The sequence below is a fragment of the Ischnura elegans genome, chromosome 3 (assembly GCF_921293095.1).
Source record: "Ischnura elegans chromosome 3, ioIscEleg1.1, whole genome shotgun sequence".
Classification (NCBI taxonomy): Eukaryota; Metazoa; Arthropoda; class Insecta; order Odonata; family Coenagrionidae; genus Ischnura; species Ischnura elegans.
In genome coordinates this window covers 9685775-9713233 of record NC_060248.1, presented here as the reverse complement: position 1 = coordinate 9713233, position 27459 = coordinate 9685775, and the positions used below count along the sequence as shown (strand labels likewise).

Below are 27459 nucleotides of genomic sequence, written 5' to 3'. Positions count from 1 at the left end.
AGCAGCCGAGCGCCGTCGTCGTCATCCCCTTTAAGGCATCGTCGCGAGAGAGCGGTGGTTGTCCGAGCAGCAGCAGCCACAGAGAGAAGCGGGCTGGTCGATCCCATATCGGTCCAAATCGACCTCCTTCCTTCCGTCCTTTCCATCTCTCTCTCTCTCTCGGCGGCGACCTCTTTATCCTGCTGTCCACTCACACTCGTCCAAAAGAGCCAGCTTAGTTAGTGCCTCGACGGCCGAGATGGACAGAGGGGCGGACGTAGCTACTTTTCTTTTTTTTTAATTCAGTGCGCCAAAGAAATGGGCTCGTCCGCAAATTTTTTTTACAAACTGTCGAGTGCGATTGCGTTTGAAAAGTAGAGTGAGCCGTATTTTTACGTTACATGTGGATTAACCGATAGTTAAGCTTGGTTAATCTTCACAAAATAGCAATAGAAAGTTCTACACACAAAATATAAAAATGACCACATATCTCATTATCTCCCCACATGCTCCCCATTCCAAATTTTCGCACTTAACACTTAATTTTGCATTATTCCTACGTAGATCTTGAAAACGCAAAGCGGATTGGGTGATTAAAGTCATTAAAATTTAAGAAATAGACACGGATAAGTATGTGACTCAGACTGCATAAGTGAGGGTAGCTGACGGCGAATCAGGTTGGGCAAGAACATGCGGAGGAGTGAGGCAAGGTTGTCCTCTATCGCCATTGCCTCTTAACGTGTACGCTGAGGAGATGATAAGAGAAGCGTGGGATGAGTTGGAAGCTGGAGTAAAATTGAGAGGAATGCTGTTAAAATCAGTGAGGTTCGCGTACAATCAGCCAGTCAGCGAGGGGGCTGCAGGCTCTAGTGGATGAGTTAGCCATGCTTTTGAGGAATATAGCATGAGAAAAATTCACAATAAGACCGAGGTTGTGAGGTTTTGTAAAGCATCACGAGCTAGGAATGTGAGACACAAGGTAATATTAAGTGTGTAAAAAATTGAGCTGATTGGGCTATCCAACTATTTAGGCAGCACATTAGTGGAAAAAGGTTACAGAAACAAAGGCATCAAGAAGAGAATTGCGTTAGAAAAAGGAGGCGTCCATGAGCTTATGAGAGGATCGTTATGTACTAATTTAAAGAAAGGACTAGCGAACAGTCTGATAAAGAGTGAAGAGCATTTACGGTGCAGAAACATGGAAACGTTGGAAGGACGAGAGAAGGCTGGAGGCGTTGGAGATGTGGGCGTGGAGAGGAATGGAGAAGGTGAAGCAGATGGAGAGGAGGAGAAATATGAAAATGCTATACATGGTGTGTGAGAAGAGAGGGCTTCCTGATGAGATACGAATGAGGCAGAACGTTTGGATGGATCGAGTACTGAGCGCGGAGGCGTGGGATGAGTTGGAAGCCAGAGTTGAAAAGTGAAGGGGCAATGATGCTTAAATGAGAGAGGTTTGCGGATGATCAGGTGCTGATTAGCCAGTCAGCGAAAGGGCTGAAGGCACTGAATGAAGCGATGGGTAAACAGTGTGAGGAATATGGAATGAGGATTGATCACAATACGTCCAAATTTATGCGGTTTTGCAAAGAATGAGGAGATAATGAGAAGCGGAGTTTGAGATTTACTGGAGGAGTGAAAGGGGACAGGACTTCCTGTGATCTGGAAGTTCAATAAGGGAGGAGGAGCGATTTGCAACACGCTCCACGTACATCTGCCTCTAACGGAGGAATGATTTATTGATAATGCTCACTCTTACTGACGAAGAGTGGATGGATGAAAGAGAAACGGCCATGGAGTGGTGGAAGTCGCAACCAAGAAACATAGTTTCCTCTTTATTCTCCGGACATTCAATGAAAAGGGCTTTATTACAGCCAGATTTCAGATTTCATTCTTTCCTTTTACAATTAGGATCGCAATAGTCTCACTATGTCTAAAATTGACATCTGCAATCGCTATAGCAACTTATTTCATGCTTTCCCATACAAGAAATTTTGCATTAAAATAGGAAGGTACGTCAGAGAAACAAATTTCTCAAAATCACTCAAAAAAAGTTTTTTTTTTTAAATATTTTTACAGTATTTCAAACGACAAGGGATTGCTAAGATACGATTAATTATTTTTTAAAGGGTTCTTGGGTTGGGAATTCTATCCCCATATTCATGCCACCTCCCTATGAGATAAAAATGTGTCATTTCTTCCGTAATTTCTCATTCATACACTAAAATTGATGCTCTTTCAAATGAGCGTATCTCGACATCCACATTATTAGCGGAGTAGATAAGAATGAAATCCGCGAACTACTCGATTGCGCGACAGAGATTTAACTGATGTTGTCAAACTAATTACTTATCGCCGTTGAACCACTTATTGCACTCGCAAAGAAGAATCTGGGCATCTAAATCTACGTCATACCCGTAAAGTCGCCTCAATAGGCGTTTGGCAGCAGGTTCCTCCATACAAAAAACAAGTTGATATACGCTCGAATTCTACAAGAGGGTGACATAAACTAAAGAAACGTAATTCTGTCACGTTATTTTGGTCGCAGATTCTTAAATTAATTGACATGTTCACAGAGTACACTAATTCGCCGTTAAAAAAAACCGGCGGACAAATCCGCTATCATTCCGAAAATCAGATCAGGAAAGTCGTTGAGATAAGGTGATTTGTGGAATAGAGAGCAAGAGAAAATATGTGACTGGTGAAATAGGAAGCTCCACAAATTTTACCACGAAATAGTCCAAGTATGGATAATGTAACTCATTTTTTTCCTTTTTTAAATCTACAAAATAATACTTCCTGAAAATATTTTCTTAACGCTGAAAATTTTCCGGGTACAATAGAGGCACTTGCTTATGTGTTTCGATTTTTTCCCATTATATTTCCATACCCGAGAAAAACGATAAATTAAGAAAGATATTTTGCCGAACAGAAAGGTATGGGAATTAGTAACCCCAAAAAATAAAGGAATTCAATTAATGCTAGGCGTAATTTCATTAGAGCACTTCCTTTTCATTTGCCGACGTATGGTGTCCAACACCCCCCACCACAAGTCTATCGAGGCGGCTAGAGGAGCTATATGTCTTACGTAGATGAAGTATTCACCTATGAATACTCTGCATGGACTTCATTTGAATATTTCGAGAAAATATTGAAATAGGGCCACTTTTGCGAAAATTGCTCCATTGCACCAACTAAATACTGCTATTGACTACCAATTTAGAAATTTTGATTCAACCTTCGCATGCACACGTATTTTGAAAATGTTCGTGCAAATTTTTTCGCTCCCTGACTAGACGAAGCCCCTTTTTGACTCTTGGCCAGCTATTATCGATTAGCGCGACGTTTCGGAGTCCGGCTCGTCCATCGCCTTCAGGATGGTCACCCGTCGCCGGGCTTTAAGCGTGTTCCCACTCTCGCAGCCCTCCTCGGCGAAAGGATCGAATTCTGCCCCCCCTGCCGCCCACTCCGTGAATTAGAATGCAAAGATCCGCTCTTCCCGAGTACTCTCGCCTCCCCCCCCCCCCCTCCACTGTGACGGAAAAATTGATTTTTTCAGAGTACCCACATAAAAAAAGAGGAGGAGAGGAGGCTTCCCTAAAGAGGAAGCTTCTTTTTTTTACCATCGGAAGGACGATTCCGCCTCTCCTCCGACCGCAAGAAGGCTTGCCTGACGCCGCAAAACGTGAGCTCCGACCACGCATTCGTGAGCACGCGTGTCATCCAGGGCCTCGGCAGCGATTTTAAAGCGACGAAAGGGAGCGTTGCGTGCGTTGTCCACTTTAAAACTCGCTGCAGATCGACCGCGGCTCCCGCCAAAGCGGCGTGACGCAATCCTCGCCGCAGCCAATGAGCGCGCCCCGTCTTCTCAAGAGGTTGAGCGAACGTACGCTGGCTGTGTCCCACACTCACAGCAACGCACGCACCGAGAGAACTCGCGTACGCCGCCTCGTCACGAGTTGGTTCCGCGAACGAGCGATTAGGTGGCAGCACCTACCTGCGAGACGATCTGCAGGTGCCGCTCCAGCTGGAGCCTCTCCTTGGCGAAGCGCTCCACCACGCGCTCCAGCTCCAGCGCCTTCGCCTCCAGCCCCCTCCTCTTCTGCCCTTCCTCAGCCTCCACCCCGCCCCCTCGCGACTGTCGCAGCAACCTCTGACGCCTTGCCAGCAGTTCCGCCTGCCGCTCACGAATGCGGACTTGGCGCTGCTGTTCCCGCTCCCTCGCCTCCTGGCGGCCAGAGGATGAAGATCCTTTGGCCGCAACACGACGAGTCTCATCGCGGGAACTCTGAAAAGGATGGCATTGACAATGATAATGACACAAAACCCGAATTACATCTTGAAAACAATCCCTGTGCTATAAAATGATAAATAAAAATAACAAGGGAATAAAACAATATTGAAAGGTAAAACTCCCACACAATAGACCTGATAATATACTTACTAAAAGCTTGCAATGATGATAGAAATATCAATACCAATTTATCACAACCTAAAAAAGAAATACGAAGAGAAGAAATGTTAATATGAGGTACTAGGGCAGAAAAAAACAGGATATAGAAACATCAAATTGTCACTAAACCATTATAATGCCAACAACAGCGATTGTTCATACACCAATAAAATCTGGAATTGACCTATAAAAAGATCAAACATAATTCAATACTGTTACAAAATACCCTTAATACTTTAAGAACTGTTAAGACTGTTTCAGAATGAACTGTGGATGAACCAGACCCTTACCATCTCCCGACACTGGAACTTCGCCAAGATAACTTGTGCAAAGGGGTATAATAATGGTTTTATTGGTCTTCTAGATATGGCAGTAAGTGTAAAAGACGAGGTGAAAATGAGTTTGGATGCAATTAGCACGAACAACATGTATAGAAAAATTAGATCAGAATAAAATGTCACTTGAGGTTATTTCCCTGGCAGTCGATGTTTAGCATAGCACAGCATGATCAGTTGACACAGGGGATGAATGTACATGCAGAAAAAAGTTTTCAAGAAACAATAGTATTTAAGTCGGTAACCAAATAAATAATTTTCGCTAAAATACGAATGGTTTTAATAAAATACGATTTTTTTCATTCTTTGGTAAATATTTGATGACATATAGGCCTTTTGCTGTACATCGTTATATTATGACTGGGTACGGGATACTGAGATTTATTTCTTAAGCGATATGAAGAATTTATTTTTACGGTATGTCTTCACAAATTATCTGGGAACCTCTTTTCTGATCTTTTCTCATCTTTCTGATTATTACTGCATGTTCTCATTAAGTCTTTGGTTTAATTTTATTTCGGTGTAATATTTTTCTTCTTATTGCCAATAGAATTGGGCCAGGTATATTTTTTCATGCTTGAGCAGAAATTATTCTATGTATTTGTATTTACTTTTATGGGGAAACCCAGAGTACAAATTAACTTCATTCATTCAATTTCGAACTGTAAAACTCAAATGTAAGGCGATATGGGTGCGCTGTACGCCAAGTCGTAATCGAGTGATAATTATTATAATAGACGGCAGGTCAGGTCAAAAATTAAGAATGAAAAAAATTAAATATGGAAGAATGCTGACCGAAAAAGTCAGGAGGTAATGCGTGGAGGGACTGAATGACAGCGGAAACAGAGAGATTGGGCGGAAATACTGAACGTAGAGGAGGAAAGTGTAGGGCAGGAGGTTAAACTGAGACCCAGGGATCTTCGCCACGAAAATCAGGAAAGGCCTGCGGGATATGAAGGTAAGATTCGCGGGGAACGTGGAAAATAGCCGGTGTGAGATTCTGAAGAATCTAGGAAAGGGTGATAGGAGGATTTTCGAACTCATATGCAAGATGATGAAGACTTCAAACGAATTTAAGTATACCGGGACTAGCCACGGTGATAACTTTTACGGGAGTCACCCGCAATGCACAATTGTGCGAAAAAGTTATCACCGTGGCTAGTCCCGGTATACTTAAATTCGTCAAAGAGAGAACACCTATATGTGTTCAAAGTTCGGACTTTACTCTCCGGCTGTGGCGCCGTGCGCACGATTTGGACTGCTCGTCGCATAATATGCTCAGCAGTCCATACCACCTTGTCCGGTATAGTCCACAAATTTCCACAGGGGAGAATGACGCCTCGGTAGCTTAACTGGCTAAAGCACTCGGCCGGAAATCGAGGGATCCGGGTTCGAATCCCGGTCAAGGCGAATGATTTTTTCTCTGTGGATTTTTCGCACGATGAAGACTTCAACCTTTCCGGACGTTTGGCTGGAATCCTTTCCTGACATCCTCACAGTTGAGGTAAAATCCCGAAGTTCTGTCTTTCTGGGTAGATATACGATTCAACATCAAATGGCTCGTCGTTGATTGGTGGTGTCTCGGCCAATCAGCCGGCACCCCAATATAAAATTCCTCATGGAAAATTAGGCCAATAGACAATTCCTCTTTTTGGACATCCTGGTCTATAGGAAAGTTGTCGGAAGATTAGGTCACAAGGTGTTTCGGAATGCGACCTGCACGGACCAGTGCACTGACAGGATGAGTCATCACCACCATTTACGGAAATATGATGTTCTAACGTCATTTGTTCATGGGGCCAAGTAGAAAGTTTTCCAGCGGAAGAGAGACTCCTGAAGAAGACCTTTATTAAAAACGGATTTAGCAGCTATGAAATGTCCAAGGCTCTTCCTTCATAGGGCTGTTAAAACACGGAAGAAATATAACAGCCTAAACATAACAACCAACTAGCCACCAGGGTCTGCCTCCCGGACGCATCCAGCATCTCCGGGAAGATATCGAGGATAATGGCCAAGGTCAGCACTTGGACACTCCACCTACCTGCCAGTAGACAACACGACAGATTATTAGTGAGGGCGAAAGACCCAGTAGGACTTGAGTGGACCACATTCCATGGGAAAGCGGTAACATTTACATCGGCGAGGCGGGTCGGACGATTGAGGCAAGCATGAAGGAGCATAGACGCCACAACACATTCGCCTTTGCGAACTGGTTATGCTGGCAGCGGTAGAACTCGCCATATAGGAAAAGTCACTGTATCTACTGGGTGGAGTAGCAATTGTGAGGGGTTCCAAGGCATGTGGAGACCGGATCACCATGGAGGCAGTTGAGATCTGATCCCCACAAACAATAGAATAAACAGGGAGCCAAGACCTTGGCAGGAATTGTAACCCAATAATAAAAAAAGAGGACCACTGATTGGCCGACATAACACCAGTTAACAACAGCCCAGGTGATGCAGAATTTTATATATTATACCCTGAACGACAGAACTGCGGCAATTTGCCTGAACATATCACTGCCATATGAGGTCATCCTATATCTCTCCATCTCCTGTTTTTTAAATAATGAAAACAGACACAAGCCTTTAAAAAAATAAAATGATACGTTAAAAAAATAATCACAAAAATCCTGCCAAAAAGTTAATTATACGGAAAATAAAAAGGACTTTTAAAAACCAAAAAAATGTAGTTAAAAAAAGGCTGCCATTGTATTAAAAATACAAATGTTACCATTCAATGAATATTTTCTGTTTGTTTTTAGAATAAGTTGTACGAAATTGAATCTCAAAACTCAAAAGTTTCTCTTTCTCAAAGACCACACATTATAAGCGTCAATTTTCTGAGCCGCTATTTTATTTTCAAGTTTTTTTTATTACACTGTAAATGAATTCTAAAGAAACGTCGGTCAATATAGGCCATCGGACCTGGTGTATGTACCTATCGTGAAGTGAATGTATCCTAGTGCGGAAGGCCAATGAGGAAGGGTCTAGACCGGATGATTTCGTGAAGGCATTCCCAATTCCACAGTGGAAATAAAAGAAAGTTGTAAATGCGGAGACTGTAGAACTAATACCCTCATTCACAGTAGCGGATACAGAAAAAAACTCAAGGGGGGGGGTGCAAAAGATATCTTGCGCTACCTTAACTTTTATCCTCATTAAAAATAATTAAGTTTGATTGAAACCCTAATTAAAAATAATCAAAATTTTAATGAAATTTATAACACACATATGCAAGACAATGCATTCTTATGATATAAAAGAGTTATAATTGTGGTTAATTCTGCGATGTTTGGCAATACGGGCAGGCCCGCAAGGAGGGGGCGTACGCCCCCTGCGCCTCCCATCTGTATCCGCCCCCGTCATTGAACAACAGCGGGAAAAGCAAAATTGATGATTGTTAATACATGAATGGAGGCGAAGATAAACGAATATTTGAGCAAGGATCAGTTCGGTATTCGATGGGCAAGTCAATCAATGCTATGGCAGTAAATGGGGAACATGCATTAAACCTGTTTATGCTGCTACAATGTCTCACTGAACGCACAAATTTCTCACGAGTCCAAAAATATAAGCCAAAACTCTCTCAGTACGCCACCAGCGACAATAAATGCCAATTAAAAGTTCTGGAATATCGCATAAAATCACGATACCTGAAACGCTTTCTCAATACCGTGACGTCATCGCACGGTACACCATTCCTCATCATTCAATTAAAATAAAATATACTATTGTAACGTTTTGAAACATTTATTTACAGCCTAGGGAGATGTAATAGATCCATTAATAGCTGAAAATTTATCTAATGCATTTACTTTGCAACATGCCATGCGGAACTTGCTATGGAATAATTCTATCCAATCGGCCAGAGTTGAGAGAGAAATAATCGTCAAAAAAATCAAAAGCGTAGATGTTAGATACAGAGGCAAGTTTTAATTTTAGGTTTTGCATTGACCTGCAGCGAACGTTATGGACATCACGATAGCCAAGTATTGAGTTTATCTTGCCTAAAGCCTTATAATTCTTGCATATTCCTTATTTATTCTCCGTGGTATAATCGTTATCACTATTTATCGTATTCTCTTAAATAGCCACATACAGCTAAATTCCCTTAAATTTAATCCCACAGTAAATAGATTTATAGGTATATTTCTATGACTGTTTTAGAAACTGAAATAAACGATACATCCTACATGAGAATCCCACGGAGAATCAGGGTGACCAAGTGTCTAGGAGTAGGAAGAGCCCGTCCATATCGTCACAGAATTTTAACGTGTACCCTGATGCGATGGTAAGAGAGCCATTGGATGAGTTGGAAATACGAGTCAACATGGGGATTGATGCTCAAATCAGCGAGGTCCGTGGATGATCAGGCGTTGATTGGCCAGTCAGCCGAAGGACTACAGCCTCTATTGACTGCGCTATTCAAGCGATGCGAGAAATAAGGATGAGGATTATTCAAAAGAAGACCACAAAGTGATGCGTTCTTTTCAAAGCATCGCGAGCAAGAAATGTGAGGCCCACGGTAAATGTAAATGGCCGAAAACCTGAGCAGGAGTAGTAGTTCAATTATTTGGACAGCACATCGGAGGAAAACGGATAGAGCAATGAGGACATCGCGTCGCTAAGAAAAGCTGTAATTGAACAGTGGATGGAGTCGAGGAGGACTCTGAACGTTAACAAACTACGAAGCACCAAGGCGACAACGTCAGCTTGGCCCTCCTCCGCCAGGAACAATCGAAGGGAGGAAGTGGTAATTACACGGCTAAGGATAGTACACTGGCCTTTGACTCATGCCTTTCTCTTTACGGAAGAGAAGCAAGCTCCTCAGTGTGATGAGTATAGGTGCCCCATAAGTATCCGACATATCCTTACAGTGTATGACAAATACCGTGACGAGCGGACACGGTTCAATATAGGGGGGACCTTGAATCCCTTCTAGGAGACCACGCCACTAATTTGAATAATGTAATGTTATTTCTCAAGGAGATAGGTCTGTTTAGCAAATAGGGTGGTTTCCTATTATTTTTTTATTGCCTTAATCGAAAGATTATTACTCCTGGAGTACGTATTTCACGCTTTTAAATTTTTAAATGACGATATCTATTTTTCGCGATTAAATGAAAAGTGAAAATTTTCAAGCGCGCGAAAACGCGACGCGTAAGTAGGAATGATGGGAAAAAGTCCGTGCGACGCATTTCTGGTTCCCCCTCCCGCCTTGTGAGGTGACCTTGATCGAGGCTCTGAGCGCTGACAGGACGAGGATGATAGCGGGTAGCTGAGTACCTTGCTGGCTGGTAGCGCTTGGTTTAAAAAAGGTTTATTAATACCTTATCAAACGAAGAAAACTTTCCGACCTTAGCCAGTTTTAATAGGTGATTATTAAGACATATTTCCCTGAGCTCTGTGCCTCATGCATGCATTGGTAACCTCAGACGATGTATAACTCCTATCCTCTCGTGTAGAAACTAGGTCCCTGTGACGTCATGCGGAGTGGAATCGCATGGGCGCCAATCTGGCCTTTTTCAAATGAGGATAAAATTTGACCCTTGCCATTCGTCTTAACCAGTATTTCTAAAACCAAATAATTTGTGTGTTATGAATACACTAATGGTGGGTAACGAATCGCAATCAATGCCTTTCGTTTTCTTTGATGAAGGAAACTACCCTATTATAAAAGTTCCTACTCATGCTATGCTAATAAATTACGCATATACGACTCTTTAAATTAACGAATTGAATCAACTGAATGAGCAGTGATGCAGAATGACCGACGCCGTCGACGCACCCGAACACTCAATGCTACTACTAGTGAGGTCATCAGGAGGGCTATTGAGAAAGTCGACCTCGGTGATGGCGGGAGTAAGTCCTTGCATACCATACCGAATGTCGCGGGTTCGAGTTCCACCGGATACGTTGCCCTTGTCCAGGGCATGGATTGTCTGTTGTTAGTTATTGAAATCCTCGTTCTAAAAGCTGCTGTACTGATTTCGGAGGTGATTGTGGTAAGTGAAGAAAAGTCGACTTAATATAAATAAAATGCAACGGAGGCGCTCATGAACAGGTATCCATAATTCATGTACCACGAATTCCATTTCACGAGTACCATTCAATGCCACGAATGCGATACTTATGCTTATTTCTCAAGGCATTAATGGGAATACCGAATCATATACAAGGTGAATGTATTCTAAGCTTGCAGTAGCTGAAAATGAGTGCCGGCTAAGTTTACTTTAGGAGTAAACATTTTTATATGGAGTTTCTATTCCTCAAACAGTTGTTTGCCATCATTTCCAAAAATTGTGAAAATTTTCCTATCAAAATGAAATGTATTTCTAATTCCATTATTTATCATCCCCCCTCTTATACCTCTAGTATCTTCTCTGTTTTGTTCATATACCCCGAACATTTTTTAAATTTAGACTTAGAAATAATCATTCGCCTTCACGGGGATTCGAACCCGGATCCCTCGATTTCCGGCCGAGTGCTTCAGCCATTTAATCTACCGAAAAATTATTCTCCCCGGTGGAAATTCGCAGAATGACGTTTCGGTAGCTTAACTGGCTAAGCACTCAGCGGGAAATCGAGGGATCCGGGTTGAAATACCGGTCAAGGCGAACGATTTTTTTCTCTGTGGATTTTTCCCACAATTCGTGCATTGCGGGTGACTCCGTAAAGTTATCACCGTGGCTAGTGCCGATATACTTGAATTAGACATAAGTATTTCCTGAATGGAGGCAACAAAATTCCATGACTTCCCCAGAATTTCAAGATTCCCACGTCATTAACTCCACAAGATAATAGTCATGTGCCTACTGAACGACACTCCACCCCAGTCACGTGACAATAGGGTTTTATTTTCCTTTCCAACGGTCAGAGGAAACGAGGAGCCAGGGCGGGCTCGCGCACGGAAAAAAAAGTTTAGTAGGAACTATCGAATTCTGATTAAATTTATCAAACTTTTCGGTTCCTATGGCACATTGAAAATTCATTAACGATTACCAAACCAGATTGATAAATTCTATCAAACTGGTTTGGTAATTGTTAGCGAACTGGCCAAAGCAGTTCGATAAAAACTACCAAAATCAAAAGGGCAATAAAACCGACGTAGAGTACACATATGAAAGGTTTTCCACCAAGAAAATCATTGTCCTGATTAAAAATCATAAATTTAAGAGAAAATCGTAAGTTTCTGCAAAAGAAATACAAAACAAGCGGAGAAAAAATACGCCAGCACGAAGCATTGAACGTGGGCCCCCCGTGTGGTAGAAACGGACTACATCTAGGACAACTAGACTAAATCGGTAATCTCAGCTCACAAAAACGTCGTAATATACTATTATTGTAGATATACAACCATTGTTTTGAAATGAGAATAAGGTGTGACAACAGTTTCCCTTTGTAAGCTTAAGAGGAATACTTGATGCACACAATTGTATTACGTAGGTACTCCTTATCAATATCTAGAGCAGATAGGCAAGAAAACTTTATTTTCAGGCTTTTTACATCGATGTAGAGATGACTTAACGTGCTGGGTGATATCTTTAGCATAGATTGGGTCTAGTATGACGACTTTTATCACATGTTATTAAACATGATCGCGAATGATTATACCTCAGGAATACCTCAAATTAAAGGTTTAATGTTTCGAAATGCACAATCATCTCATTACAGCTTTAATGTCCATGATAATACGCTATTCGATCTTTGTCTTTGATGCAAAAGCTTACGAATAACATTGCAATTTAAAGCAGAAATAAACAGAAAAATGAACTTTAACAAATTAATACGTTATCGCCATCACAAATAATGAAAACAAAATTATTTCTACCAACCTATCTTTTATGTAAGGCCTGTTTGAGAATCTTTCATCTGCAAATGCGTATTGGTATAAACAAAAGAGGAACAATAGACCGTTCGCTAGATTACGAAACACTTAGTAAATTCTATCAAACCACATTTGCATAACAATGTAAAGTTTGGTAATTTTTACCAAACAAGCAAGCACCTTCGTAAAATTTATCACAACTTCGATAAAAGTTACCAAACTCTGAATCGTATTGATTTAATAAAGTTATTTGTACCAAACTCTATCGTACAATTGACCAAATGATGAACTATCAAAATGTTTGATGAAATATATCAAAAGCGTTTGGTAAAATAAATCAAGTGCTTCATAATTTACATCAAAGTTTAAGTATATTAAAAAAATACTCCCTATTACACCAGTTCGATAGTTTTAATCGAATCTTTTTTTTCCGTGCGGGATTACACTCCTGAGGGCCGGGTCTTTAGGTCCGAGACTTTTCACACGCATGCCTCGGGAGGGGAAGGACAGAGAAAGGAAAAAGGATAGGAGGCGCCGCCGCGATGAGAGCCCGACGACGCTTCCAGGGAAAGGATAGGGATGGAAGGAAGAGGATTGGGAAATCCCAGCGACGTCATTAGGGTGGCGTGGAGCACTACCAGCGCAACCATAATTTAATGTTTAAACGGAAAGGAAAGATTTTTCTGTGGAGAAGAAAAACCCTGCGATTTTCCGTATATGAGGGCTCAGGGGAGCCCTTCGAGGATACAACACACCGGGGCCAGGAACCAAGTCCGTGCCTTACACGCCCGCGCTCTCGGGGAGGAGAGGAAGGAAAAAGGATGGAGGTACCGCCGCGATAGGAGCCCGATGACGACTCTGGGGTAGGGAAAGATATGGAAGGAACGGGACGGGGAAAACACCTTAACGCTATAGAAGCGAAAAGGGCCTACCAAATAGCGAAACCAGGCAAAGCCTGTGCCAGCGATTTCAGAGGATTATCCTATGAGGAAGAATAATCCAACGATCAAGTCGCTAGATAAACGTACAATCCGTACATCGCCAAACGGTCAGTTGGCCACTCACCGCCGTCGCCGGCTTGCTGCCCCGCGAACAGCCCCCTGACGATGGAAGGCCACGGTCGCCGACAGGACGGCCGCGAGTCGCCGGCCCTGCGCCCGCCGTACCAGTCATTCCGTCCGATGGCCTCCCCAACTCCGCCGAACACCTGCAAAGTGAAGAAAGACCGTGCTGTCGTGATGGAGGGCTCGTGATAGGCAGAGGCCTCCAACGGACAACGAAAGAGCAGGAGGCACTTAAGTAATTTTAAAGCAGAATATGTCTACATCTACATAATAAACTGCGAGCCACCCCTTAAGGTGTTTGCAAGGAGAGCCAATCATCAGTATGAAATAGGCTCCATACATGCACAACATAAGGACGAAAAATGTACAATAATAAAAATTACATGTGCAATTCGCTAGCTGAAAATCTATCTTGTGCATTTACTTAAGCCTGAATCACACGGTCATTTTATCTGCCATTTCCGAGTGATCACTTCCGCGATCATTAGGGTGGTCACTCACAAATGATCGTCGCCGGCAATTGTATCCCGCAATCACGATCGCGGAATCGTTCGGCCTATCTTTCGGATTGAGACGAGGCTAAAGGAACACCGAAGATTTTTCAGATTAGCGCAACCAGAAAATTCGGCCGTGGCGGAGCACAGATTTAATGAAGACCATGCTATTAGATGGGGATATACACAAATTCTTTGCCACGCACAACGTTACTGGGACCGCATAATTATGGAAGCAATAGAGATCCGCCTAAATGCCAAAAAATTCAATCGAGACACCGACTTTAATCTAATCAACACATGGAGACCTGTAATCAGCTGTATGAAAAACATAAGGGAAGAACGTGAAGAATTTCAAAAGACCTGCAGCCGATCGAATGACACCTGAGCCGCATTGATTTCATTGTAAACGGTCGTATCTCGGTTCAGTGTGGAATTGGACTTTCAAAGTGTAACACGGTCTTGAAGATGGAAGGCAAGTCGTCTCTCGAAACGTCGGCTTATATGAAAGAATAAACCTGGCTGAGAATCCGAGAAGAATTCGTCAATAAACACGCTATATATTTTCGTTATGCGGGTCCTATGACAACGAGCTGTGATATCGGAAGTGATGCGAAAGGCGACGGCGGGAGGGACCGTGTGATTCAGACAAAAATGATCACTAGAACGATCGCTTAAATTCCCGCCGCGAAAAGCGATCGCTCCAGTGATCACATTTCGCTATGAAAGAAAATGATCGTGTGATTCAGGCTTTAGGAGCATACCATGCGGAACAACAGAAATAAGCTTAAATTGCTATTCAAGCTGTATTTACTCGAATTCCTTTTTTTTGAACCGGGATCCACGGCAAAAACGAGTCCAAGTTTCAGGTTTTTCGTCGAAATGCAACGAACGTTATGGACATCATAATAGCAGAGAAATGAGTTTACTATTATTAGTTAAATGAGACATTGCAGCAATATTTGCACTGGATTTATTTTAACGCGACGCGTTTCAACGTTACAAACAGCATTATCAGGTGCATCATATGCCTTAGAGTTCCTTTTGCATACGTTGTACTGCTCACCACACAGTAAGACAATACTAAAGGAGACAGTGAAGGCGTGCATGGTACCCTCACCCAAGAACACTTCTCGAATACCCCACTCCTCTCCCAAGACCCTTTCTCCCACAACTCTCAATATCCCTACTTTTCAACACCCAAAGTCCACCTCCGTCTTACTCTCCCACCTTAAATACTTCAACCCCCTTCTCATATAACTAATAATAAGAACTTCCACAACACCGTGCCGCATACCATACAAGACATTGAGTTTGCTTTGCCTAAAAACTCATATTTCTTGCATATTCCTTATTTTTCTTGAGCCGTGGTATGATCGATATGAGTATTTATCTCTCGAATAGCTACATACAGTTAAATTCTTTTAAATTAAATCCTACAATAAATAGATAAATAGGTAAATTTTTGAGATATTTTTAGAAACTGAAATAAATGATACATCCTAAATTTGGTGCCAATCCAACAAACACTAGCGATTCGATGAAACCCTACTATAACCCTGATATATGAGTGTACTAACGTTAAAATAATCCAAAAAGAAATAGCCCTTTGGGAATGTAGAAAAAGTCTATAATTCCATGATATTGTTCATCGACCTCTTTCTTCTCTTACTTTTGTCCTTTGGTTCACAACGGAAAACCTTCCCCGGCGAGGAAATAGAGGTACTTGAGCAACGGGACACTACACACGAATTACTTGAATGGCTTTCACATGTCTTTCTCTTGAACATCCATGCGGCTTTGATGAATAATAATACACTTATTGCATTGAGCAAATGATATATCTGGGTAACTTAGACCACAGTAATATTTCTTTGAAACCAATTTACGTGTGTTAATCAATGTAATCAAATTATTTTCACATAAGCCTTTCCAAATCTCCTCAAATAATCCCCTTTCAATCCTTCAACAACGCCTTAGCAACCCAACATAATATACATCAATATATGTACACAATCTGCAGTATAACGTTGAAACAGCTATTATTATTTTCTCCAAATCAGCGTATCAGTAACTATGTCGACCAATTGCTATCCACTTTCTCGCTTGGTCAGCAACGGATACTGGGCCGTGACGTCACGTGCGGGCGCTCCGATGACGATGTGTTTTCAAGCAGCGGATGTAGAGTAATTTTTAAAGACTCATAAATCAGTTGAAAAACCTTATTCATCCGCGAAATTTTTAATGAGTGCATAAGAGGTAGGAAGCTTCATATTGTAGTTACATAAAAAAATTGTGCACCTTCCTCATTCGATATTTTGATTGTTTGATACTTTGGTGTCATATTCTACATAAGTCATTTTCATCTAATACTTTGATAATCTTTCCTCCACGTTTAAACACCAACTGAACATTACTGAGCAATTCTCTACAATTTCCCAGTTTATAGAATGGCCGTCATTTTCTTTAGAATACCAAAAAATGGTAGGGGCCAATTACTGAAGCGTCTGCCTGGACGATACATGACGCAAGTTTTCCTAATGGATTATCAATTTTCATAGGGCACCTTGCAAATACTTACTATGTTTCCACAGGACTTGAAACCACGTAATTTTGAGTAGAGATTGTAGAGAATCAGTGACGGTAAACAATAAATAATATATTTTATAGTTTCTTATAGCCAATGCGCGAAACATTTAACCCTGACGGTACGCTCTTCTGTGAAAAAATATATAAATTGCAAGACGAGGGATACGATGAACTAATTGGATAGATTTAATGCACGATCTCCCAGCCCCACCAAGCCACTTGCGCTTTCATTATTTTTAGTCTCACTTTTTGGAGCTGGGCGTCAGATGGCAGCAGGGTCCAATCCGAGACTACTGTTCTGTTGTATTGCATGGCGGCTAATGGCAGATGTTTGTAGTTGGATTTGTAGCGGAATTTAGTAATATCTTGGTGATAAATGAGTAAAAGGTCTTGTTTTCTCTCGGGATGCTCTACGGGCTATAAAGTTGCAAAGAAAAAGACGAAGTTTCCGGAGCGATGATTAAAAGTTGGTTCAAAGCTAATGTTATTACCTCGTGGTATTCGACGCTTACCCCATGGTAATACGTAATCTTCGTTGGTGATGTTTTAATGTACCCATTGTTCAAATTTCATTCATTAAGGAATAATTTTACTGTAATTATCTGTCTGATATGAAGATTATTGATTTTTAACCAGCTAATATGAGTATGTCTACCACCACTAACTTAGCTGTTCTTAATAATTTTATAAATAACTCCTTAGATGAGAATAAACAAGCTGGTGTAATTTATACAGACTTTGCTAAAGCCTTTGATAAGGTGAATTTTGACTTGCTGCTGCATAAGTTGAGCCTCATTGGCATACATGGTCCTATGTGGCATTGGATTAAGAGTTACCTGTTGTTTCGAAAACAAATGCTCAAAGTGAAGGATGCTACCTCCAAAGAATTTTATGTAACTTCTGGTGTCCCTGAGGGTTCACATTTCGGCCCCATTCTTTTCTGATATTTATAAACGATATTAGCAGTATGATTTATCCAATTCCCCATTAGATGTACGCAGACGACATTAAAGGCCTGGTTACACGGTACATGAGAATGTACAAGAAAATGTGAGAATGTCTGAATCTCAGAATGAACGGGAAAATGCACCGTGTAACCACGAAAAATGTAAGAATGTATGAATTTCTGAACGCCTGCTCTAATTTCGTTCAGACAATCATACAATTTGAACTCAGAGTCACCTGGTGGCAGACTACGAAAACGACACATTCATTTCATTTGGCTTGTATAGGCGACTTCTTTGTTTACGTATGGCCCCGATAGTTATTTGGATTTGATATGATCTTGCTTGACTTGGATATCTCACTGATTGGATATGGGTGGCGAAAGAATGGAACACAAGAAAAGGGGATGGGTAAAAGGAAGGATCAGATGGAAAGGCGCTGAATGTATGAACCGCGAGAATTGTCCAAGATTGAGATCCAAATGATGGTTAAAAGGTCATAAAAAGCATGTGATAGGCAAATAAATAAGATTCAAGTACTATTTACGCTGTATTTACTCAAGTTCCTGTTTTTGAATCGAGACCGACTGCAAAGCGAGTCGAAATTTTAGGTGTTGCGTTGACATGCAGCGAACGTTATGGGCATCGCAGTAATAAATATTGAATTTACCTTGCCAAAAGCCTCATATTTCTCGTATATTCCTGTAGCGTGCGCCGATTCACAGGAGAAGGATGGTGAGAAATCACGACACACTCGCTTTCAAATCTAAAATTCAACTGCCTTTATTATGTCCTGTTTATTATATCACAAGACTTAAGGGCACGAGAAATTTTGAAAATGTGCTATTATTATGGAACACTACTATCCAACAAAATTTTAACGATATCGGCGAAAGACACTTTGTGAATACTCCTTGTTAGGGGCTCCTTGTGACGAGAGGCCGGCCACCCATTACATTCCTTATTTTTCACCGTGGTTTAATCGTAATCAGTATTTATTCTCGTAAACCACCACTTTCCTTATAATTTGATCCTACAATGGGTAGAATGATAGGTACATTTATAGAGTTGTTTACAAAGTGAAATAAGTAACTTGATAAAATCCTGCGGTAACCCTGATTTAAGAGTGTACTTACGTTGAGGATATCTCGTTGACAATATAGATAATGTATTTGACTCCATTCTGTGGATCATCAGCCACTTATTCCTCGTATTTTTGTCCCTTCGAACACAAGCAAAAAACTTCTCCGGCGAGTAAATAGAGGCACTTTATATGGTTTTATGGGATACACGATTTATATGGTTTTCACACGTTTTTCTATTGAAGGTCCATGCTGCAATATACTTACTGCATTAAACAAATTATGTAGGTGTGTAACGTAGATCACAATCTGCAATCAACTCATTTTAATTTAATCTTTCCAAAGCCCCCCAAACAATCGCCTTTATTTATTTCAACAACGCCTTGGCAACCCAATATATCCGAAGTTTGACGTTAAAGCAGCAATTATATTCGCCAAATTTGCGTTTGAGTCCCTACATAGACAGTTTTTCTATCCACTTCCTCAGTCTGTCATCAGTGGATTCCAGGCCGTGATGTAACGCGCGCACGCCCCGTTACGTGTTTTCAAACAGTCGATGAAGATTATTTTTAAAGACTCATATCTCAGCTATAAAACATTATTCATCCGCGAAATTTTCGGAAAGTACATTTGAGGTAAGTATCTTATTATTCTAGTACTTTTAAAAAAGTTTGCATGTTCCCCATTGGTTTATATTTGAAGTTGAAATAATTTGTTGCGCATTTAAAAATGTACGAAAAAATGTCCGAAAAAATGTACCGTGTAACCACCCACTCGTGGATCTTGTCCATGAGAATGTACAAGAATCTGTTCAGAAAACCATTCAGAAAAATGTACAGATTCTTGTACATTCTAATGTACCGTGTAACCAGGCCTTTAGATCTATTATACCATCTGCAACAATGAGGACTGTTTAATTCTGAACAGTTGCATTTCCAGGATTTTTGAATGGTGCAAGTGTAATTTCATGACTCTGAATGTAAACAAGTGCAGTGTCATATCCTTCACACGGAGGAAACTTTGTCATAATTTCAGATATATTATTAATAACGAAGCATTTCCAAGAGTTTCAACAGTGAAAGACCTGGGTGTTTATTTTGACCAAGCTCTGTCTTTCAACGCTCATATTGAGCATATTGTTTCAAAGTCATTAAGTATGCTAGGCTTTATAAATAGGCTGCTCAGTGATACAAAAAAAATTAATTTGCTTTAAGTATTGTACTCAGCACTGCTACGTCCTATTGTTGAATATAACAGTGTCATCTGGCATCCTTATTACAAACTACAAATAAATAAAATCGAGAGAGTACAAAACAGATTTTTAAGAATAGTAAATTTATATGCTAGATTTCATGCTCAATACACCCCATATAGAGAAACTCTTCAAATATTAGATCATCATCACTGGTCAACAATCCTAGGATTGTTTTGAAGCAGCTCTCCACTCTTTTTTCCTATCAGCTAATCTTTTCACACCTACGTATTTCTTCTCTTTCACATCTCTCTTTACTTGTTGATATGGTACCTTTACTGGTCAGAAGGAAACTTAACGATCTGTTGCTTCTACATAAACTATGCCATAATTTGGTATATTGCACTTGTCTAAATGATATTAGATTTAATTGCTTAGTTACCTCAACAAGAAATTGCAACACTTTCTTTGTTAAATTTTGTAAAAACAATATTGTTTATAATAATTTTGTCACCAGGGCAATGAGGTTACTTAACAGCGCATCACATGTGACACTGATGCTGACATATTTTATGTCTCACTTGACTCATTTAAACGAAATATGTTAATATATTTGCTGTCAATACACTACCTATTGACTTGATGTAACTTGTGTATGATACGCTACTTTTATTGCACTATAATTGTTACTTTAAATGCATTAATTTTCTTGTAGTCTTCCTTACAGTTAATATTTGTAAATTGGGTTTACATTAATATTGTTGTTAAAATTTACGTCTTAGCTGGCCATATTTATCTTCAGTTGGAAGTTAAAGTATTACGAAACTGCATAAGTTTACACTGAATTCGCCTGTTAGAAGCCTCACATGTGCTGATGGCGCCGCGACGCGGCTAGCTTAAGCAAAGGTATCACGGTGAAGTGCGGAGACTGCCATCCTTCAATTTTAACTTTCATGGTCACCCGAATAAATCCGTTTCCTTGTAAACATACCATCCGCCATAAATCCTCCTCCTGAACTACATGAGAGGCCACCAGCGAAGCTGGCGTGCCACGCGGGCAAGTCTATGCGCACGGGGTGGGAATCCAGATCGCCTGAGTGCAGAAAACGCTCGCTACCCAAATTTTGATCTTCGCCTATTGTGACCGAGTGACAAAAATTACAAGACTCTTTTTGCCTCCGATAATCCGATGCCAATTTCTCGACCATCACAAAAAAAACGACGGCCTTAACCCTTTCGAAATCAAGTGGATGACGTTATGGCATTATGCCGAGGATTTCCCCACTCCTCAGCTACACCTTAGTTTGGAGAATGAGCATCACGTGTTTCACTGTTGTTTACACTCTTGTGAGCTATTATTTCCCACTGTAAACGAGTTATCTTGAAATAGTACCCCTCTATATTTCCAGATCCAACAGAATATCTACCCAACTCTAAAAAATAAATAGTGGTTTTGGGTTTGAGAGAGGTTCACGAATGATGAGAATTTGGTTAGACAGTCATCGATAGGGGTATTAACCGCCTGTGGATACGTTAGACAAGCATTGCGAGGAATATGGCGTGAAGCTACATAACAAGAAGACCAACTTAACGATGTTTTCAAAGCACCGTGAGCAAGGAATATGGGACTCAAGAAAGAAGCAGAAGGACAAAACTTTGAGTGAGTGGAGCAGCTCAACAATAGGGTAGTTTCCTTCATCAAAGAAAACGAAAGGCATTGATTGCGATTCTATACCCACCATTAGTGTATTCATAATATACAAATTATTTGGTTTTAGAAATACCGGTTTAGACGAATGGCAATGGTCAATTTTAATCGCATTTGAAAAAGGCCATGGAAAAGGCCAGAATGGCGCCCAGTCAATGCCACTCCACGTGACGTCACAGGGACCCAGTTTCTATACGAGTACATAGGAGTTTTACATCGTCTGAGATTAACAATGTAAGCATGAGGCACAGAGATCAGGGAAACATGTCTTAATAATCACCTATAAAATGGCTAAGGTCGGAAAGAAGTCTTCGTTTTAAAAGGTATTAATAATCCTTATTTAAGCCAAGCGCTACCAGCTAGCAGGGTACTCTCCTACCTGCTAGCATCCTACGTCGTATCAGCGCTCGAAGCCTCGCCCCAAGGTCACCTCACACTGCGGCAGCGGGAACCAGACCGACGTCACACTGAGTTTTCCCATCATTCATACTTAGCCGTCGCGTTTTCGCGCGCTTGAAAATTTTCACTTTTCATTTCATCGCGAAAAATAGATATCGTCATTTAAAAATCTAAAAGCGTGAAATACGTACTCCAGGAGTAATAATCTTTCGATTCAAGCAATAAAAAATAAAAGGGACCCACCCTATTTGGGCTACACATTAGAGGAAAACGGATACGGCAGTGAGGATATTTGGGAAAGAATTGCGTTAGCGAAGAGGAAGAGCTGAAGAGGAAGGAGCCTTGCGTTCATGAAGAGGAAGGAGCTGATGGGAGCATCGTCATATAACAGTTTAAAGAAAAAGCTTGTGAAAAGTCTGATCTGAAGTGTAGCGCTTTACGGTGCAGAAATGTGGACACTTAGGGAGGAGAGCACGAGATAAGGCTGAATGCGTTCGAGATGCGGATGTGGAGAAGAATGGAGGATGTGAAGTAAAAAGCAATTACTCATCATGCAATAGCAAAGTGGACGGAGAGGAGGAGGAACGACGAAGTGCTGTAGATGGTGGTTGATGTGAGAGAGAAACTAGATGAGATTCGGAGGAGACAGAAGGTTTGGTTGGAGCGAGTGCTGAGCGGGGAGGGGATGTTTAAAACAGTTTTGTAGGGTAGAATGCTGGGTAAATGAGGTAGAGGGAGGAATGGAATATGATTTTTAGATATAATGAAAAGGAATAGGCCTTGTGGAGAATAGGGTGGTTTCTTATTATTTTTTTATTGCCTAAATCGAAAGATTATTACTCCTAGAGTACGATTTTCACGCTTCTAGATTTTTAAATGACGATATATATTTTTCGCGATCAAATGAAAAGTGAAAATTTTCAAGAGCGCGAAAACGCGACGGGTAAGTATGAATGCCGGGAAAACTCCATGTGACGTCGTTCTGGTTCCCGCTTTCGCAACTGAGGTGACCTTGGGACGAGGCTCTGAGCGCTGATACGACGTAAGATGCAAGCAGGTAGCAGAGTACCTTGCTAGCTGGTAGCGCTTGGCTTAAATAAGGATTATTAATGCCTTATCAAGCAAAGGGAACTTTCCGACCATAGGCAGTTTTTATAGGTGATTATTAAGACATGTTTCCATGAGCTCTGTGCCTCCTGCATGCATTGGTAACCTCAGACGATGTAAAACTCCTATCTACTCGTATAGAAACTAGGTCCCTGTGACGTCACGTGGAGTGGCACCGCATGGGCGCCAATCTGGCATTTTTCAAATGAGGATAAAATTGACCCCTGCCATTCGTCTAAACCGGTATTTCTAAAACCAAATAATTTTTATATTATGAATACACTAATGGTGGGCAACGAATCGCAATCAATGCCTTTCGTTTTCTTTGATGAAGGAAACTACCCTATTGTATAGGAAGCCCATAAAAAAAGGTATACTGCCAGAATACTTCAAAAATACTCCATGAAAACGCACGTAAAACGGTTGATGAAGGTCAGTTTGGAAGGTAACGAAGGAAGAAAGATAATCTCAAAATGGGTGAAGTTGCCCAATTCTGTTTCTGTTACTCTCTCAAAACTCTCATTTAATTAAGCTCAAAGACTAATTGTTTCATGCAATTAAACTCGCACATTTTTACCCAACCTTAATTATTCAATGTCCTTAAAAATCCAGAGTAATGAAAAACATGTCGAAAAGGGTGGATACCCGAGAAAAACCGTTTTCATTGTAACTGCGAAGTGCATCAACAAAATGTTTGCTTTGCCTAGCCCAGTAACTAAGGAGTTGTGATCCCGAGTTTTTGGACAAAAAAATGCTAAAAATTACGTCCCCTAACACCTCCTGAAGTATTACAGATTACCCCTAAAACACCCTGTATATCGAGGGTAAGTGATCATTTCGTGCGATTAAAAAATCATTCTTTACCAACGTTTGGGAATTTAATTGACTCAATCTCCAAGGCTACGCAGAAAGAACTGGAAAGAACCAAATGAGGGTTATAAGTGCTGGATGATTCATCCAAATAAGAAGTAGTAATAATGATGTTCCCATTAGGGTTATGAGTTTTTCACTTTTTCTACAGAATTTGTTTTCCTGTGTCACAAAATGATGAACTTTCGCCCAAAAATGATGTCAGAAGTCTTAGTTTTGTTCTAATTTCAAAAAAGTCACCTCCAACAAGAAATTGCTAATTAGAATTTCAGTATTATACAAGGTGCATCCCTGTTCTTTCTAGAGTCTTGTCAAACGTTCTTCAAAGATCTCAGTCTGAGTGATGTAACTCTATAGAGTAGTCTGGGTGTTAGTAAGACTCTCTGAAGTCTTCTATGACAGTATTGTATTTTATATTACTTAATGGAAGTGTCCAGAAAGTTCTAGAAATCTCCAGTTTTTAAGTATATATCTGTATACGTTTGTGATCTTCTTATTAATTCTTATTCTTATTTTTTTATTAATTTTTTCCAAGTCTCCAACTGCAATTGAAAATCATAATGTCTCATAAGATAAGTGCAACTACTACTGAAAGGAACAAGAAGATGTGAGAAAAGAATCTTACTCGATTTCAAGATTCACATAGGAAAAGAACAGTGGGGTACCACTGAAAATCCAAGTTGTTGGCTGCTATCTAACCCTTGCACCATCTATCGAAGGAAGGAAGGAACGAGTGAAAGAGATTAAGAAAGAAGTCACAAGTTTATGGCAGAAGAAATTAAATGTCCTAGCTTTATCAAATCAAGCAGTAAAATCAAAACTACAACATGTGCTTAAACCTATGATGAATTTGTAAAGCGAAGAAAATAGTACTCATTGATTGAAATACTTGACATAACAAAAGAAAATGGTGAATGGCTGTGCAGTGAGGACAGAAAGTTATATCATCTTTATATCATCTACAGAGTGAGAGTAAAGGAAAAGTAGAGTATACGACTGAAAAGGCAGCATGTAATGAATCTATCCATCCATCCAAAAGAAGAAAAATGCCTTTGGCAGCTACTTCATCAACAGCAACTGCAACAATAATGTCAACTTGTGTATCAGAGACTGAGAGTGAATATCAAGAGTCCGAAGAAGAAGAACCCGCAAGCACATGTAAGAAGTACAGCAAAATCAAAACTGCAGCAAAATTAGAAACGTCTTTAAATTTATCATCCAATAAAGCATCAGCAGTTAATAAACAGGTATTTCAAGATGGGATTAATGTGGATATGCCATCACAATCGGGTATTTACAATTCCACTATTAAAGAAGCCGTTACAATAAAAGAAGAAATGAAGAAAACGCTACAATTAAAAAGGTTTTAATTAAAAAATAATGGAAATTAGAATCGAAACAAATGGAAAAATGTATGGAAAAGTGTAAATATGATTGTTGCTAACACTACAAATGTGAATACTGGAAGAAATGATGGAGTTTTTGTTAGTTATTTAGAGTTTGCTGAAAAGAAACTGGAAAAACCACAATTCATTGCCTGTCAGCATCATGTTTTTGATCGAGTCCTTCGCTTGGTAATGGATAATGAAATTGCAGAAAAAGAGTTATCTCCCAACATTGAATATCCATTTATTCCGGAACTTGTAAATAATTATGAACAGCTTAAAATGAATTTCAACAATGATAATGAAGAGATTACTGAATCAGCAGGAAGACGTGATGATATGAAATTTCTATTTCATTTAACTTGGGTTTTACGTTTTTTGAAGAAACTAGCAGAGTTCCTAAAGTAAAGTTTAACAAAATACCTAATTTAAGTAATGCCAGATGGAATCATCGAGCAATACCAGCTCTTTTGTCATTTATTCTTTTACCAGAAAAAAGACCTCGCAACTCAAAACTTTTAGATTAATCTCCGACAGAGTGGCAGATCCAGTGGGGTAGCCATGAATAACGTTTGGAGGGGGAGTTTTGAAGAACGGGGTACTAAGCAGAGGGTTTTAAAACACTTTTTATAATCGAAATAGCTTCATTTGTCAAAGAAATGTTTGGTAAATTCATGATTTTTCAATATTTTGTTTTCTTTCATGCAGATAAGTAATTTTGCTTTATATTTCGGTGGTGGGGGTTGTTCCTGACCCCCCGGACTTCCCCCCTCGCTACGCCACTTCACAGATGTGTATTACTACATATGTGTTATAAAAATGCATCATTATAATTTAATTTGTAATCTAAATTTTAAAAAATGCTACAAAATGACTTTTTCACCTTATACGCTATAATAGTAAAAGTAGTTTTTTTGGGTTGGGGGTGACCTTTTTCAAAAACAAAATAGAAATAATGTCTGTTTCTTTACTTTTGTAATGCTTGTAAGTTCATCAATTTATAGCACAGGAACATGGGGTTACAAAAAAGTCATAACCCTAGTACCCATATAACAAATCGTAAGGTAGATGAGTAATTGAGAATTATCCCTCTTTATATTGTATCAACTTTGTCAATTAAGCTATCAGATGTAAGTGTTGTGCCCTCATTAAGTTCCGAAAAGTTAACAAAGAATTATTTCTAAACCGCCCAAACTGAAGACCTACGCTCGTTATTTTTCATGGACATATATTATCACTAGCCAAAGTAACAACGGGAACAGTATTACGGGAGGCCAACTCATCGATAATGCTCCAGGGAATGCATGTAAGAATATTTAAAAAATTAAAATGCCACTAAATGTGACCGTATGAGTGAACCATGTAGCAACCTCTTAAGAGCGCAATTTCATACAAGGAGACGTTAATTCGCCGTTCAGGATGAAAGCAGTGCGTTAATGTGTTCGAACAATGAGACCTCGCCATCGGCTATCAATGACCGCTTGGCGTAACTGCTTCCGTTTGACCCAAGGCCAACTGCCAAGGAAAGCAGGCCCAGCGCAGAATAAGGGTGCCTAATCAAGTGCTTAATCGGCTCTGCAAAATTATTAAAGCATTCTATCGATTAAGGTAAGTTTCCAAGGAGCGTTAAGGAAGTACTCTCAGTCTCCCCCGCCCTCATGAAGAGTCCTCTTTAATTCAAAATAAGGCTTACTTCAAGATCGGATGCTTTCCCGGCGTATGCTGGTAGTGAAGGCTATTCGAGTTCTCCACCGGGTAATCTCCTTCATGGCTGCCGACGTTTCGGTGTACGAGTCGTACCCCGAAACGTCGGCAGCCATGGAGGAGATTACCAGGTGGAGAACTCGAATAGCCTTCACTATAAGGCTTACTTCCTTTCATACTATCTTAAATCCCATTATCTTCCTACATCTTCCTCGTTTACCCAACATTCTACCCTCTAACAGTTTTTAACACCCTTTTCCCGTTTATTACTCACCCCACTCAACCTACTATCCCACCTAGAAGGTTCTTTTCCTAAACCACCAT

The 27459-nt window shown here is 40.3% G+C and overlaps 1 protein-coding gene across 2 annotated transcripts in view; it reads right to left on the bottom strand.

Moving 5' to 3' along the window:
- The window catches only part of LOC124155432, a 342127-nt gene that overhangs the window by 256547 nt on the left and 58121 nt on the right, over positions 1–27459 (bottom strand). For both annotated transcript variants that reach the window (XM_046529237.1, XM_046529238.1), the window contains exons 2-3: positions 13663–13804; positions 3977–4267 (exon numbers count right to left, since the gene is read on the bottom strand). In XM_046529237.1, coding sequence (XP_046385193.1) covers positions 3977–4267; positions 13663–13770 — 399 coding nt within the window. In that variant the 5' untranslated portion in view covers positions 13771–13804. The remainder of the gene's footprint in view (positions 1–3976; positions 4268–13662; positions 13805–27459) is intronic.